At 41.7% G+C, this 16,120-nt stretch overlaps 1 protein-coding gene across 2 annotated transcripts in view; it reads right to left on the bottom strand.

Moving 5' to 3' along the window:
• LOC126273178 (uncharacterized) overlaps nt 1-15,768 on the bottom strand; it is a 131,571-nt gene extending 115,803 nt beyond the window's left edge. The window contains exon 1 of one of the 2 annotated variants that reach the window (XM_049976669.1): nt 15,555-15,768. In XM_049976669.1, the coding sequence (XP_049832626.1) occupies nt 15,555-15,596 (42 nt within the window). In that variant the 5' untranslated portion in view covers nt 15,597-15,768. The remainder of the gene's footprint in view (nt 1-15,554) is intronic. The other variant, XM_049976668.1, reaches the window with a different exon arrangement.
• Between the last annotated feature and the right edge of the window lie 352 nt (nt 15,769-16,120).

Below are 16,120 nucleotides of genomic sequence, written 5' to 3'. Positions count from 1 at the left end.
TTCATATCTCCACGAATGAAAAAAAAAAAAACGCTAAAAGAGGACCGTTGTGACGATGTGGAGGCGGTAAAAACAGCTTCGCAAAGGGCACTGGACAATATCAAACTTGAAGAGTTCCAAACATGCTTCCAACAGACTTGACAAGTGCATCGCATGTGATGGAGAGTATTTTGAAGGTGACTGAAGTAATTTTGTAGGAAGGTTCATCAATAAATTTTGTATGACAACAATCCGGTTTCTTTTCGGTTCCCCCTCGTATTCCAAAAGAAGCTGACATTCAATCTTTTTCAATCCCAGAACCACCAAAAAAATTGCATATGCAACAAAAGAATATATTTCAATATATTTGTTACAGTGCAACCTTTGAGCCAAGGTTAGTTTTTGTACCAGGACAACTGGAAATTCTATTTTGTTTCCCATGAACTACTTTAATTGTGAATGTTGTGTGAATCGCTTATCTTTAAAAGTGCACTCAGTTTCGTAAGTCCTGCTTGAAAATGGTTTGTCATCTATTCACGAAATAAAAGCAAAAATGTTTTCTCTGCACAAGCCACAGTATAATCATTTAAATACATACACTCATGAATTATACACTGCCGAAGAAAATAGTACACTCTTTTAGAGGTTTCCAATTCACTCAATATTTATTGAATATTTATTGCTGCAACAGTGAGTATGGAGTACACGAAATGATTAAATTTACGCATCAGCAGCGCAAGCGGTTCTAAGATACCAGATATCAATACATGCTGAAATATACATATTAGTATGTGGTGGAGCATCCATAGGAGCGAATGAAGATGCTGACTCTGGCATCCAGCCATTCGTACAGATGGCAAATGCTGCTCTGGGACACATTACTCTACACTTGTTCGATCTGTTCACGCAAGTCTGTAAGAATTATTGGTTGACGAGTCGCACAATTTACTTCTCGTCCCATCATATCCCACACATGCTCAATTAGAGACCAAGTCCGGAGATCATGCTGAGCAGGGAAGTTGCTGTATGTCGTGCACAGTACGTTGAGTTTCACAGGCAGTGTGGGGGCGAGCATTATCCTTTTGGAACAACACATCATCTTATTGTAGCAAGAACGGCGAAGGAATGGGCTAACAACATTCTGCACATACTGAGCGCTAGCTGGCTTCCCCTCCAGAAATACCTAAGGTCAACGAGAGATTTAGCTTATCGCAATTTAAAATTTTTAAATTTGTGGCAAGGACTATGTGACTAAACCGCTGATGTCATCGGTCCCTAGGCTTACACACTAATTAAACTAACTTACGCTAAGGACAACACACACAGCCATGCCCGAAGGAGGACTCGGAACTTCCGACAGAGGGAGCCGCACGATCCGTGACAAGACGCCTCAGACCGCACATCTACCCCGCGCGGCGTTTATCGCACCTCAGACATTAAGACCTGGGGTCGGCCAGTGTGTTTTGGACGAATGCATGCTAAGAGACAGTGTTCACAAGGTCTAAGTCATACATGCAAACCACCGTCACTTCCGTGCAGGCACCATCTGCTTTATTACTGAAGACCACAACGCGCCATTTCATCCTCCAGTTAATCTTCTGACAGCACCAACTGAGCTCTGTACGTTGGTGCCGTGGCGTGAGTGAAAGATGGGCTAGAGTCCCTAGTCCCAGTGCTAATAACCGGTTCGCAACAGTTCGAGTTGACACATCTGGGCTCATAAGCCCTCTTATCTGTGCTATGGTAGCTGAACGATCTGCCCCTGCTGCCCTTACAGTATGAAGACACTGCAATGTCCATGCTGCGCTGACATCCAGAACTTTGTTTGTGGGTGTGAGACGTGCATGTGAGCACTGATACCAGTGTCGTTACACAAATGACGCAGCACGTCTAACTTGTGTGACAGTTCTCCCAAAGTACCATCCTGCCTCTCAGAAGACAACAATTAGACCCCTTCAAATAACTTCCGGGAATTTTGCCAGGTATCGTCGCGAGAACACCCCGCCATGAATTCGCAGGTGAGGTAGTATTGACTCTGTCCCTCTGTTTTTTGACAAGGGAGAGAGCTGGATTCCAAACAGAGTTTAAACAGAAACCTCCATCCCTGTTAACGAGGTTGCTCGCTAATTTAATCTCAACTGCTTCCCTAATAACATTCATAGTCTTACTATCGATAGCTCTGACTTTGGTCATCTTTGGTGGCGCTAGTGTTCAGTGTGTGTGTTATCTTCCCTGCTTCAGTCCGAGAACCGAGGTTTTAAATTTGCATGTACGCCGCCTGTCCGTTGCAGTTTGCCTCGAAAATGGCGGGATGTTCTCCCGCCGAAATATCGGCGGTCGCTGAAAGTGTTACGTGGCTGAATTCCCAGAAGTTATTTGAAAGTTGTATACGCCAGGAGAAACTCAGGTCTCAAATGAGACCCTTACCAAACTCACACATTTGGCTGTAGGAAGCACGAGTGCGTCTCTGTGGCATAGCTGCCTGCTTGCTTCACACGTTTGCACCATCCTGAGCCTTCTGGCTGTGAGCATTCCCCATTAAACAGCAGACACAGACAGCGCTCTCGTAGCTATGCGACTACGCTGTTGGTGAACGACGTTGAAACCGTTATCAGTACATTTACTATACCGTAGGTGGCATATACCGTTCTCGGACCAAAATCGACGTCGTCTTTCTAGGTCTGTAAATTCTTTTTCCGGCAGTGTAAAACTAAAAGAAATTTTGTTGAGCCTGGGCTGAATAGCACTCGAAATAACACACAATTTCACAGTAGAGGCAAGCCTCATTCTCATACTCCTTTCCCCTTTAGTTGGTGTCCTTTTTTCTTTGAGGAGGTAAAAAAAAACACTTTTGATCTCTCTACCAAAATCTAAATTGTCCATATTATGTTTCCAAAATACTGGTCATAGTTCTTCTAAAAAAGATATCAAAGTCATCCATTAATTATGGGGACCCTCCGATTTCCAACATTAACACTTGGATCAGCATTACCTCGTTTATAAAAATGATTCAGAGAATTTTCATTCATTTTTGCTACAAGAATGGTGTAAAGTGCTACAAAGTTTTAGAAATGATAAATATTGCTTCCAATGAGTCTGCTAGGAGTAAAGCAAAGTTTTACAATGGTACTATATAAGCGTTACAAAGAAGGCCATGAAGACTATGAAGATGGCGAGTGCCCTGGACTCCATAACACATCATCAGCCAATGATCGTGGAACAAATGAAATAAATGATTACAGCCGAGTCGCAGTCAGAGAAGTCGCTGCTGATCTTGGCATATTAATTTACGAGTTTGGGCAGGTCATAACATTTTTTCGGCTGTTTCGGATACGAAACGTCTGACTCCAAAATTGTTCCAAAATCGTTGAATTGCAACAAAAATAGGGGAATGATGCTACTCATGGGTCACTTGATAAAGTCGATATTAGTGCTGAACTGAAACGTGTCGTAGCAGATGATGAAATGTGGGTTTATGGATGTTGTTGTTGTTGTTGTTGTCTTCAGTCCTGAGACTGGTTTGATGCAGCTCTCCATGCTACTCTATCCTGTGCAAGCTGCTTCATCTCCCAGTACCTACTGCAACCTACATCCTTCTGAATCTGCTTAGTGTACTCATCTCTCGGTCTCCCTCTACGATTTTTACCCTCCACGCTGCCCTCCAATGCTAAATTTGTGATCCCTTGATGCCTCAAAACATGTCCTACCAACCTATCCCTTCTTCTAGTCAAGTTGTGCCACAAACTTCTCTTCTCCCCAATCCTATTCAATACCTCCTCATTAGTTACGTGATCTATCCACCTTATCTTCAGTATTCTTCTGTAGCACCACATTTCGAAAGCTTCTATTCTCTTCTTGTCCAAACTAGTAATCGTCCATGTTTCACTTCCATACATGGCTACACTCCAAACAAATACTTTCAGAAACGACTTCCTGATACATAAATCTATATTCGATGTTAACATATTTCTCTTCTTCAGAAACGCTTTCCTTGCCATTGCCAGTCTACATTTTATATCCTCTCTACTTCGGCCATCATCAGTTATTTTACTTCCTAAATAGCAAAACTCCTTTACTACTTTAAGTGTCTCATTTCCTAATCTAATTCCCTCAGCATCACCCGATTTAATTTGACTACATTCCATTATCCTCGTTTTGCTTTTGTTAATGTTCATCTTATATCCTCCTTTCAAGACACTGTCCATTCCGTTCAACTGCTCTTCCAAGTCCTTTGCCGTCTCTGACAGAATTACAATGTCATCGGCGAACCTCAAAGTTTTTACTTCATCTCCATGAATTTTAATACCTACTCCAAATTTTTCTTTTGTTTCCTTTACTGCTTGCTCAATATACAGATTGAATAACATTGGGGAGAGGCTACAACCCTGTCTCACTCCTTTCCCAACCACTGCTTCCCTTTCATGCCCCTCGACTCTTAATACTGCCATCTGGTTTCTGTACAAATTGTAAATAGCCTTTCGCTCCCTGTATTTTACCCCTGCCACCTTTAGAATTTGAAAAAGAGTATTCCAGTCAACATTGTCAAAAGCTTTCTCTAAGTCTACAAATGCTAGAAACGTAGGTTTGCCTTTTCTTAATCTTTCTTCTAAGATAAGTCGTAAGGTCAGTATTGCCTCACGTGTTTCTACATTTCGACGGAATCCAAACTGATCCTCCCCGAGGTCTGCATCTACCAGTTTTTCCATTCGTCTGTAAAGAATTCGCGTTAGTATTTTGCAGCCGTGGCTTATTAAACTGATAGTTCGGTAATTTTCACATCTGTCAGCACCTGCTTTCTTTGGGATTGGTATTATTATATTCTTCCTGAAGTCTGAGGGTATTTCGCCTGTCTCATACATCTTGCTCACCAGCTGGTAGAGTTTTGTCATGACTGGCTCTCCCAAGGCCGTCAGTAGTTCTAATGGAATTTTGTCTACTCCGGGGGCCTTGTTTCAACTCAGGTCTTTCAGCGCTCTGTCAAACTCTTCACGCAGTATCGTATCTCCCATTTCGTCTTCATCTACATCCTCTTCTATTTCCATAATATTGTCCTCAAGTACATCGCCCTTGTATAAACCTTCTATATACTCCTTCCACCTTTCTGCCTTCCCTTCTTTGCTTAGAACTGGGCTGCCATCTGAGCTCTTGATGTTCATACACGTGGTTCTCTTCTCTCCAAAGGTCTCTTTAATTTTCCTGTAGGCAGTATCTATCTTACCCTGGTGAGATAAGCCTCTACATCCTTACATTTGTCCTCTAGCCATCCCTACTTAGCCATTTTGCACTTCCTGTCGATCTCATTTTTGAGACATTTGTATTCCTTTTTGCCTGCTTCATTTACTGCATTTTTATATTTTCTCCTTTCATCAATTAAATTCAATATTTCTTCTGTTACCCAAGGATTTCTAGCAGCCCTCGTCTTTTTACCTACTTTATCCTCTGCTGCCTTCACTACTACATCCCTCAGAGCTACCCATTCTTCTTCTACTGTATTTCTTTCCCATATTCCTGTCAATTGTTCCCTTATGCTCTCTCTGAAACTCTGTACAACCTCTGGTTCTTTCAGTTTATCCAGGTCCCATCTCCTTAATTTCTCACATTTTTGCAGTTTCTTCAGTTTTAATCTACAGGTCATAACCAATAGATTGTGGTCAGAGTCCACATCTGCCCCTGGAAATGTCTTACAACTTAAAACCTGGTTCCTAAATCTCTGTCTTACCATTATATAATCTATCTGATACCTTTTAGTATCTCCAGGGTTCTTCCACGTATGATTAATTTGTGCTCTGTGCAAAATTCTACTAGGCGGCTTCCTCTTCCATTTCTTAGCCCAAATCCATATTCACCTACTATGTTTCCTTCTCTCCCTTTTCCTACACTCGAATTCCAGTCACCCATTACTATTAAATTTTCGTCTCCCTTCACTATCTGGATAATTTCTTTTATTTCATCGTACATTTCTTCAATTTCTTCATCATCTGCAGAGCTAGTTGGCATATAAACTTGTACTACTGTAGTAGGTGTGGGCTTCGTATCTATCTTGGCCACAATAATGCGTTCACTATGCTGTTTGTAGTAGCTTACCCGCATTCCTATTTTCCTATTCATTATTAAACCTACTCCTGCATTACCCCTATTTGATTTTGTGTTTATAACCCTGTAGTCACCTGACCAGAAGTCTTGTTCCTCCTGCCACCGAACTTCACTAATTCCCACTATATCTAACTTTAACCTATCCATTTCCCTTTTTAAATTTTCTAACCTACCTGCCCGATTAAGGGATCTGACATTCCACGCTCCGATCCGTAGAACGCCAGTTTTCTTTCTCCTGATAACGACATCCTCCTGAGTAGTCCCCGCCCGGAGATCCGAATGGGGGACTATTTTACCTCCGGAATATTTTACCCAAGAGGATGCCATTATCATTTAATCATACAGTAAAGCTGCATGTCCTCGGGAAAAATTATGGCTGTAGTTTCCCCTTGCTTTCAGCCGTTCGCAGTACCAGCACAGCAAGGCCGTTTTGGTTAATGTTGCAAGGCCAGATCAGTCAATCATCCAGACTGTTGCCCCTGCAACTACTGAAAAGGCTGCTGCCCCTCTTCAGGAACCACACGTTTGTCTGGCCTCTCAACAGATACCCCTCCGTTGTGGTTGCACCTACGGTACGGCCATCTGTATCGCTGAGGCACGCAAGCCTCCCCACCAACGGCAAGGTCCATGGTTCATGGGGGGGGGGGGTTTATGGATATGATGTCGAAACTAAGGCTCCATTGCCCCATGGAATCACTCTGGATCGTCAGAACAGGAAGAAGCTCGGACATGTGCGGATAAGTGTGAGGGTTATGCTCTCTGTGCTCTTCGATTGCATCAGCATAACGTACCATGAGGTCTTGTCACAAGGTCAAACAATCAAAAAGGAGTACTAGTTAGAAGTTCAACGAATCCGAAAACTAAACCCAGATTTCGTGCTAAACAAAGTTACTGTAATGACGCTCTAGTCTTCCTATTCGCCAGACACTGACCCATGGTGCCCTTTCCTGGGCCCAAAACTAAAAGAAAGCCTTAAAGAGCAATCAGTCTAAAAGGATATTTTTGGCTCAGAAATGGGCGGTTCAGGCAATAAGTGGCGACGTCCACGAACCTCTTTTCGACCCCTGTTCACGAGTCTGGGTGTTTTGACATTGACCTCTCAATATATACAGGGTGGACCATTGATAGTGAGCGGGCCAAATATCTCACGAAATAAGCATCAAACGAAAAAACTACAAAGAACGAAACTCGCCTAGCTTTAAGGGGGAAACCAGATAGCGCTACGGTTGGCCCGCTAGATGGCGCTGCCATAGATCAAACGGAGATCAACTGCGTTTTTTAAAAAAAATAGAAATTCCCATTTTTATTACATATTCGAGTAGTATGTAAATAAATATGAATCTTTTAGTTGGACCACTTCTTTCGCTTTGTGATAGATGGCGCTGTAATAGTCACAAACGTATAAGTACGTGGTATCACGTAACATTCCGCCAGTGCGGACGGTATTTGCTACATGATACATTACCCTTGTTAAAATGGACCGTTTAGCAATTGCGGAAAAGGCCGATATCGTGTTGATGCATTACTATTGTGATCAAAATTCCCAGCGGGCGTGTGTTATGTATGCTGCTCGGTATCGTGGACATCATCCAAGTGTCTGGACCGTTCTCCGGATAGTTACGTTATTTAAAGAAACAGGAAGTGTTCAGCCACATGTGAACAACACCTGCAACAAATGATGATGCCCAAGTGGGTGTTTTAGCTGCTGTCGCGGCTAATCTGCACATCAGTAGCAGACAAATTGCGCGAGAATTGGGAATCTCGAAAACGTCGGTGTTAAGAATGCTATATCAACATCGACTGCACCCGTACCATATTTCTATGCACCAGGAATTGCATGGCGACGACTTTGAACTTCGTGCACAGTTCTGCCACTGGGCACAAGAGAAATTACGGGACGATGACAGATTTATTGCACGCGTTCTATTTAGCGACGAAGCGTCATTCACCAACAGCGGTAACGTAAACCGGCATAATATACACTATTGGGCAACGGAAAATCCACGATGGCTGCGACAAGTGGAACATCAGCGACCTTGGTGGGTTAATGTATGGTGCTGCATTATGGTAGGAAGGATAACTGATCCCCATTTTATAGATGGCAATGTAAATGGTGCAGTGTATGCTGATTTCCTACGTGACGTTCTACCGATGTTACTACAAGATGTTTCACTGCATGACGGAATGGTGATGTACTTCCAACATGATGGATGTCCAGCACATAGCTCCCGCGCGGTTGAAGTGATATTGAATAGCATATTTCATGACAGGTGGATTGGTCGTCGAATTTGACGTCCCCGGATTTCTTTCCGTGGGGAAAGTTGAAGGATATTTGCTATCGTGATCCAACGACAACGCCTGACAACATGCGTCAGCGCATTGTCAACGCATGTGCGAACATTACGGAAGGGCAACTACTCGCTGTTGAGAGGAATGTCGTTAAACGTATTGCCAAATGCATTGAGGTTGATGGACATCATTTTGAGCATTTATTGCATTAATGTGGTATTTACAGGTAATCACGCTGTAACAGCATGCGTTCTCAGAAATGACAAGGTCACAAAGGTACATGTATCACATTGGAACAACCGAAATAAAATTTTCAAACGTACCTACGTTCTGTATTTCAATTTAAAAAACCTACTTGTTACCAACTGTTCGTCTAAAATTGTGAGCCTTATGTTTGTGACTATCACAGCGTCATCTATCACAAAGCGGAAAAAGTTGTCCAACTAAAACATTCATATTTCTTTACATACTACACGAATATGTAATAAAAATGGTGGTTCCTATTTTTTAAAAAACGCAGTTGATATCCGTTTGACCTATGGCAGCGCCATCTAGCGGGCCAACCATAGCGCCATCTGGTTTCCCTCTTCAAGCTTGTCAAGTTTCGTTCTTTGTAGTTTTTTCGTTTGACGCTTATTTCGTTAGATATTTGGCCCGGTCACGATCAGTAGACCACCCTGTGTATTGCTTACTGTCATTTCTTGTTAACAATATTAGCTTATTCCCAAGAATAAGCAGCTTTCACTCAGTTAATACTCGGCAGAAATCAAACCTGCATTTGGATCGGACTTACTTAACTCTTGTGCAGAAAGGTTACAGTATACGGCTGCATCCATTTTCAGTAAGCTACCACTCAAATTTAAAAAAATGTTAGCAGTAATCCACGCGCTTTCAAATCGAAACTGAAGATTTTACTCATGGATCATTCCTACTATTCTGTCGAGAAGTTCCTTGAAAAATAGGCTGATTCTTCTTGTATTGTTGATTGCGTTTACTTAACCTTATGGATTGACTTTTTTCGGGTTCATAATCATTTTATTTTTAGCTGCTATTACTTTTATGTAGTCATTTCATGTACTGACACGTTCCATGACCTTAGAAATTTGCTCCTCAATTTGGTCATACGGAGCTGGGCGTGTAAAAAATAAATGAGATTAAAAACAAATCGCTGAGAGGACATAAAGCTATCATAGGATCGAGATTCAGAAGCGTTTCGAGGACTGGAAAAAGCTCTGGCGTAAGCGTACAATATTCAGTCAGAAAAGCATAAAGTCAGAAGCAAATTACAGCCGAGCCAGCCGCACTCAAGCGTGGTCGTCTTCCCTTACGAAACATAGCACAGCTGTCGCGTGTTGCGAGGCGAGCCAGCCAGGTGAGATGTGGAAATAGTTGACACAGAAGCACGTAAGTGGAAGAAGGTGGAAGTCTTTCCACACCAGCAAACGCAGAAATGTTTAGTGTATATTATGTGCCGCAAGGAATAGCAAAACCCTAGCAAGCACAGACCGAACATATAAATACCTAACCTAACCACTTTTGTTGTGAGATATTCTTGTATTAGTATCGCAGCACTATCGTCACAGGGCTGCATAGGGTTTGCAGTTCGACCTTGCATTGGAACAGCTTGCCCTCAGAGCCTTGGGACATATCGCGTTGTCTACAACGCCCCTTCAGTAGGTCACGACAACCACTGTGCTGGAGACATCAGGCGCCGCTGCTTTAGCTGTCGAGCCCGAAGTAAGTCGCCGAAGTTATGCCACCACTCAGCCACGCCGCACTCTGTCAGCATTCCAGGATATCACGCACACACACAAGGGAGCCAACTGGATGCCGCTGCTTGAAATGTATCCCAGGGGAGAGCCACAATAAACGGATTTTAAAGCAAAAAACAAATCTACTGACTCCAGGCCTGTTTCACTGGTGTCAGGACACTGATGTTATCTTTCTAGAGCAACGTCTCAATCTAAAGCCTGCGTTACGGCGAGTCCAGAAAATTTAATTGTTGTTAATGTTTTAGTCATGGAAAAGAGGCTTGACTGTCGTGCTTTCTGTAAAGTGAATTTTGTTACAACTAAACAGTCAGATTTGTCACACTTCAGAGGTAATGGAAATCTTGATGAGATAGTAAGTGTTAGAAGTAGGCAGCGTAACTTAGAACTTCATTCAGCACCGTGCATAGTATAAGTATCAGTGATATGTTTCACACGTAAACGCTACGTGCATATGGCTAGGCAGTTCAGAGAGTCGAAAATGTTAGGATTGAACGTAAAAACTAGATTAACATACACAGTAGCGCCAAAGAAACTGATATAGGCATGGGTATTCAAATACAGAGATATGCAAACAGGCAGAATACGGCACTGCGGTCGGCGTCGCCTATATACTACATAGTACAACAAGTCTATGACGCAGTTGTTAGATCGGTTATTGCTCCTACAATGGCAGGTTATCATGATGTAAGAGAGACTGAACGTGGTGTTACAGTCGGCGCCCGAGCTCTGGGAGACAATATCTCTGAAATATCTATGAAGTGGAAATTTTCCAGTGTGACCATTTCACGAGTGCACCGTCAATATCAGGAATCCGGTAAAACATCGGTGCAGATTTCGATGCTGGGCCCTCATCAAGTTTCATCGTGCGAACCATTCAACGAAACATCACCGATACGGGCTTTCGGAACCGAAGGCACGCTCGTGTGCTCCTGATGACTGCCCAAAGCTTTATGCCTCGTCCGGGCCCGTCAATACCGACATTGAACTGTTGATGACTGGAAACATGTTGCCTGGTCGGACAAGTTTCGTTTCAAATTGGTTCTAGCAGATGGACGTTCACTGGTATGGAGACAACCTCATCAACCCATGGACCCTGCATTTCAGCAGTGAACTGTTCAGGTTGGTGGAGGCTCTGTAATGGTGTGGAGCGTGTGTAGGTAGCGTGATATGGACCCCTGATATGTCTAGATACGACTTTGACAGGTAACACGTATGTAAGCATCCTGTCTGATCACCTGCATCCACTCATGTCCATAGTGCATTCTGTCGGACTTGGGAAATACAGCAGGACAATGCGACACCCTACACGTCCAGAATTCCTAAAGAGTGGCTCCAGGAACATTCTTCTGAGTTTAAACACTTCCGCTGGCCACTAAAGTCCCCAGACATGAACATTATTGAGCATATCTGAGATGCCTTCCAACGTGCTGTTCAAAAGAGGTCTCCACCCCCTCGTACTCTTACGGATTTATGGACAGTCCTACAGGATTCATGGTGTCAGTTCCCTCCAGCACTACTTCAGACATTAGTAGAGTCCATCTCAAGTCGTGCTGCGACACTACACGCTGTTAAGCAGGTGTACCAATTTCTTTGGCTCTTCAGTCTATTTTATTTCGTCTGTCTTGGGAATATTGGCGTTTCAAAATTAATGTTGGGAAGGACGAGGCTTCTGCAGTCGAAGACATAACGTGTGTCACAACCAGAGGCAGTTAGCATATTACTGGAAGGGGTAGTGTATTTGATAGCATACTATACAGAGTTACGTGGTCTAGTGGAGTCGAAATCGCCATAGCGAGATACATATTCGTCAGCTGCAAGTTCAGTTGCTCCTTTCTCTAGGAAATCAACTGAGAATGTCCACGAATTTACAGAACGCTTTTCTGAGATGGAAGAATGGTCTCACATAGAACTTTTAAGAATAGGAAAATTGAGTTTAGCGGGAAAATAAAAAGTAATGATAGGTGTACAGAGACTATCAAGAGAACTATAATGTTTGAAGAATTTAAGAAGGATTTAGTCCAGAAGTATAGGAAGCAGAATTGCGCCAGACACTTTAGAGAACATAACGAAGAAACATGCGGAATCGGTGGAAGAATTTGAAGACAGGATAAGAAATATAAATGGGTATACTAACGAGCTGGAACAGAATACTGTGGTAAATGAGATAATTTTATGGGAGGCTGAGCATAAGGCGTTTGATGCATTTTTTTTTTAGAGGATTATCTGCAGGGATGTCAAGACGAGTACGGACAGGGGCCTGACTAATTTGCTCACAGCTGCATGGTAATAGGATGTGATGAAACTTACATACCATCTGGAATGCAGATTAGACGAACAGGGTTCTCAGATAATATAAAGTGCTATAGACGTGGGCAAATGGGGCCTGTGAGAAGGCAATATCACAAGCCTCGGGGCATGAAAGTAGAGACAGAGTTCACAGTAGTTTCAGAGGCAAAGGACCGAGGAAGAACAAGACATTAAATACCAAACAGAATCTAAGGTCCGCGTTCCCAGTAAGATTAGATGCTACAAAGTAGTATGCAGAGGTAGGTTGTGCTCTCTGAGGAGTAGTAGGGAACAGTAATTGCAGTAGTTTCAGAGGTAGGGGACCGGAGAAAAACCAAACGCCAAGGTACTCCCATTAAATGGTTCGCTATAAAGTCGTATGCAGTGGTGGATTGGACACTTAGACGAATAATAGGAAAGAGGAATTGCAGGACATTGTTTGGCACAGAGTCGCATGTGTGATAAACTGATGGAACATAAGCAATTGAACCAGCCACGGTGTAGATTAATTTGAGCGGGGGAGGGGGGGGGGGGATGTGTCAAGCCATTTGGATCGGTGGATGTAGACTTTTGTCTGGGTGTGGTTCAGTTTTAGAAATGTGTAGAGACTGTGCCACATGTGAGTGAGGGCTGTGACATAATACTGGGATTGAATTTCTTGTGTCCCTATTGTGCAGAAATCGATCTTTGGCAGCATATGGTAGAGCTTGATGGGAAAATGTTTCATTTAGGTGAAACCCCTGCCAATGTAGCAATGTCACAAGCTCAGTCTATCACGAAAGAAAAACCATTTAAACTGCTAACAATCACACTAAGATTTGATACATACAAATATGTACCTAAAGGTACTGGGAAATTGATTTGAGTTAATGCCGAGTCTATATTACTGGTAGGAATTTTATGTGTGATAGAACCATTGGAATAAATGAAGTACTGAATCAGGCAGGTTACTTAGTAAAAACAACTGTTGTACACGCACGAGAGGTAAATGGTGAGAAAAAGATACCTGTATTCGTGGATAATTGTAGCATAGAGGATTTACGGTTAATGAAGGGGATGTTGATCAATATTATGGATATCCTAGAGGAGGAAGAATGGTATGCAACGGACAATCGCCAAACGCCAGTGAAACTGCATTACGAGAAAAGGCAAATCACCTAAACGAAAGCATTAAGGAAGCATTGGAAGAGTTAATTTAGGGATTTGTTATTTCGGCTGTTGCCAGCTACGCGTATTAGATAGACATCACTGGATGCCAACAGGAAGTGAATCATTAGTTTACCGTAAATCATGCAGAGTTCCGATGTACTTTCATCCCATTCTAGAAGATTTTATCGATCATCAGCTGAAGGATGGGATTATTGAGGAGAGTAATATTATCGAACAATAATTACACTCCATTCAATTGTATAACACGCAGCACGTGCACAAGAAAAAAAAAATAATTTGTTCAAGGGCGCCTGTTAGGGTACATAGTAGAACAATTTGTGGTTTCTGATATGGATTTAGTCGAGGATTCTTAATCTGTTGTTTCTCGTTATTCTTGTTATTACAATTGCACATTCAGGATTCGTTACGCTTATTAATATTCAGTGGAATTGTCACTACAGAATTCAACGTATCCCAAGTAGACGAATAGTTTTAAATTCTCAAAAATGTCTACTCAGTGAATGATTACGCCAAATGAAATTACAGTAACAACTAACAGTCACTATCAATTCATTGCAAAATCTACAACAGTTTTTCTCACTTCAAAAATCAAATAAAAACTTGGAAATAAATCCCCCTTATTAGTGAGTATTCAGTACTTGAGCGAGTTTGAATGACCACATTGTAAGTTATTAATCACTGTTGTTAATAAACAAAGAAATTCAATCTCTTTTCCTATAAACTCTATACCTTTTTAGGACCAACGTAGTAAACTAATTACTTTTCGTATTATAATATTAGGTAGCTTCGTAGAAAGACTGAGCTCCTGTGAATGAAAATGATCTCTTTGCTCCTTGTTTATCTTAGCGATGTTAATAGTACATTTCGGTACTTCAGTTTATTTGGACCAATAATATCAATGACAGCGAAAATGTTTTTAAAAATGATAAAATTTGATTTGTTTCCTTATTCAGGATTAATTACCGTAAAAAATCTTGTTCTGATATCTCTCAAGATATTCGATTTTCTCCATGTGAGTCCGTTAGTTGTAACTAAAGAAGTCACACAAATGTTTTTGTAGTGTGTCACTTTACGACGAAGGCACTCGAAATATATCACTGTAAATTCCTTAAAACTTATGGGTTGAAGTAAGAATAATGATTTGGGGTTTTTGATTCCTATAAGGTATTTCTTTTTTATGTTTGTACTTAATTTTGTCAATATTTTACAAAAGACAGTGGCCAAGCGTCAGGAAATCAATTTAACCCCATCTAATGAAATTGAAACAAAAATCCTAAATGTCACCGCCACTGTACATGAACCTTAGAACAATTCATGGCCCAAGCTAAGCCTCTGCGGGCGTTGACAGATCGCGAATCCCACAAATAAACTCAAAATGAACGGTCACTCCTCACTTTACCAGTCGCCAAATTACAGCACACATGCAGTCTCTTAATATGGTTCCAAAATTCAAGATAAAATTATTATTATATATTATTATAATAGCTAGGGAAGATCATCGCTGTTCAAAACTTTCTGCAGCCTTTCATCAAAACGTTTCCTAATTTACTCGTTGCTAGGGACTGTTATATTAAATACAATAACTACTTACACAACTTGAGACGTCATCTTGCTCTAGTAATAGGAAACCGCCATCAACCGTCAAGAAACCTCACACTCATTTGCCTTTGCATGGGCCAACAGATCCGCTAGCTTTACGTAAAGGAAGTACATCGAATCCTCTGTCTGACCCAATCCACAATACCAATCAAAATTTCAAAAACACCGAAAATTAATAAGAACTGCAGAAGCTATACTTTTTGTATTTGTCTGCTTATTAGCACCAATGCTTACAAAGATCTTCCTAGCTATACCATGAGCAATTACGCACCAACATTCCCGATTATAAATAAAAGGAACTTGTTCGCCTGGAATCAGAAAAAAATTACAACTGGTTAATTCGTTCCTAGATCGTGCTAACCATACCTTCATACGCGTAGTTAGGCTTACCGCTCTTGAACATAACATTCTTGACCCAAATCCTCTCCCTAGGACGATCTGCAGTGTGTCATGGTCAAGAACGAACTAACTACCTCTTAACGTTGATTACGTTAGGAACCATAATTTTAGACAAACATGTGTCGATACTGCAGTTTCAAAATAATCACTTCATCGTACTGGATGACTTTCGGTCAGTCTTGTAGAGGCCAGATGGCAGCGATCGCAGCGCAAGTATATGATCTCTGGAATCCGCAGTTGCCGTCTCTCACGCCCGCCCTGTGCTTTACTGCGTCTATGTTTTAGGAGTAACCGTCCTCGTACGGGATTTCTATATCAGATTTTAGTACAAATGTATAAACGACTACACACATTCAATTTTGAATTAATTTAATTCGTAATTTACGACTATTTACACAGCTTTGTAAGAACGCACCTGCGACGTTTCAGAGATTGGTAGACGGAGTTCTCATAGGACTGAAACCAAGTCAATGTTTGTCCACAAGCATAATACAGAACAGCAAATATAACGTTTAAGGTAAGTGTTCCTGAGA

Source organism: Schistocerca gregaria, chromosome 5 (genome assembly GCF_023897955.1).
Source record: "Schistocerca gregaria isolate iqSchGreg1 chromosome 5, iqSchGreg1.2, whole genome shotgun sequence".
NCBI lineage: Eukaryota > Metazoa > Arthropoda > Insecta > Orthoptera > Acrididae > Schistocerca > Schistocerca gregaria.
This window is presented reverse-complemented; position numbering and strand designations above follow the sequence as displayed.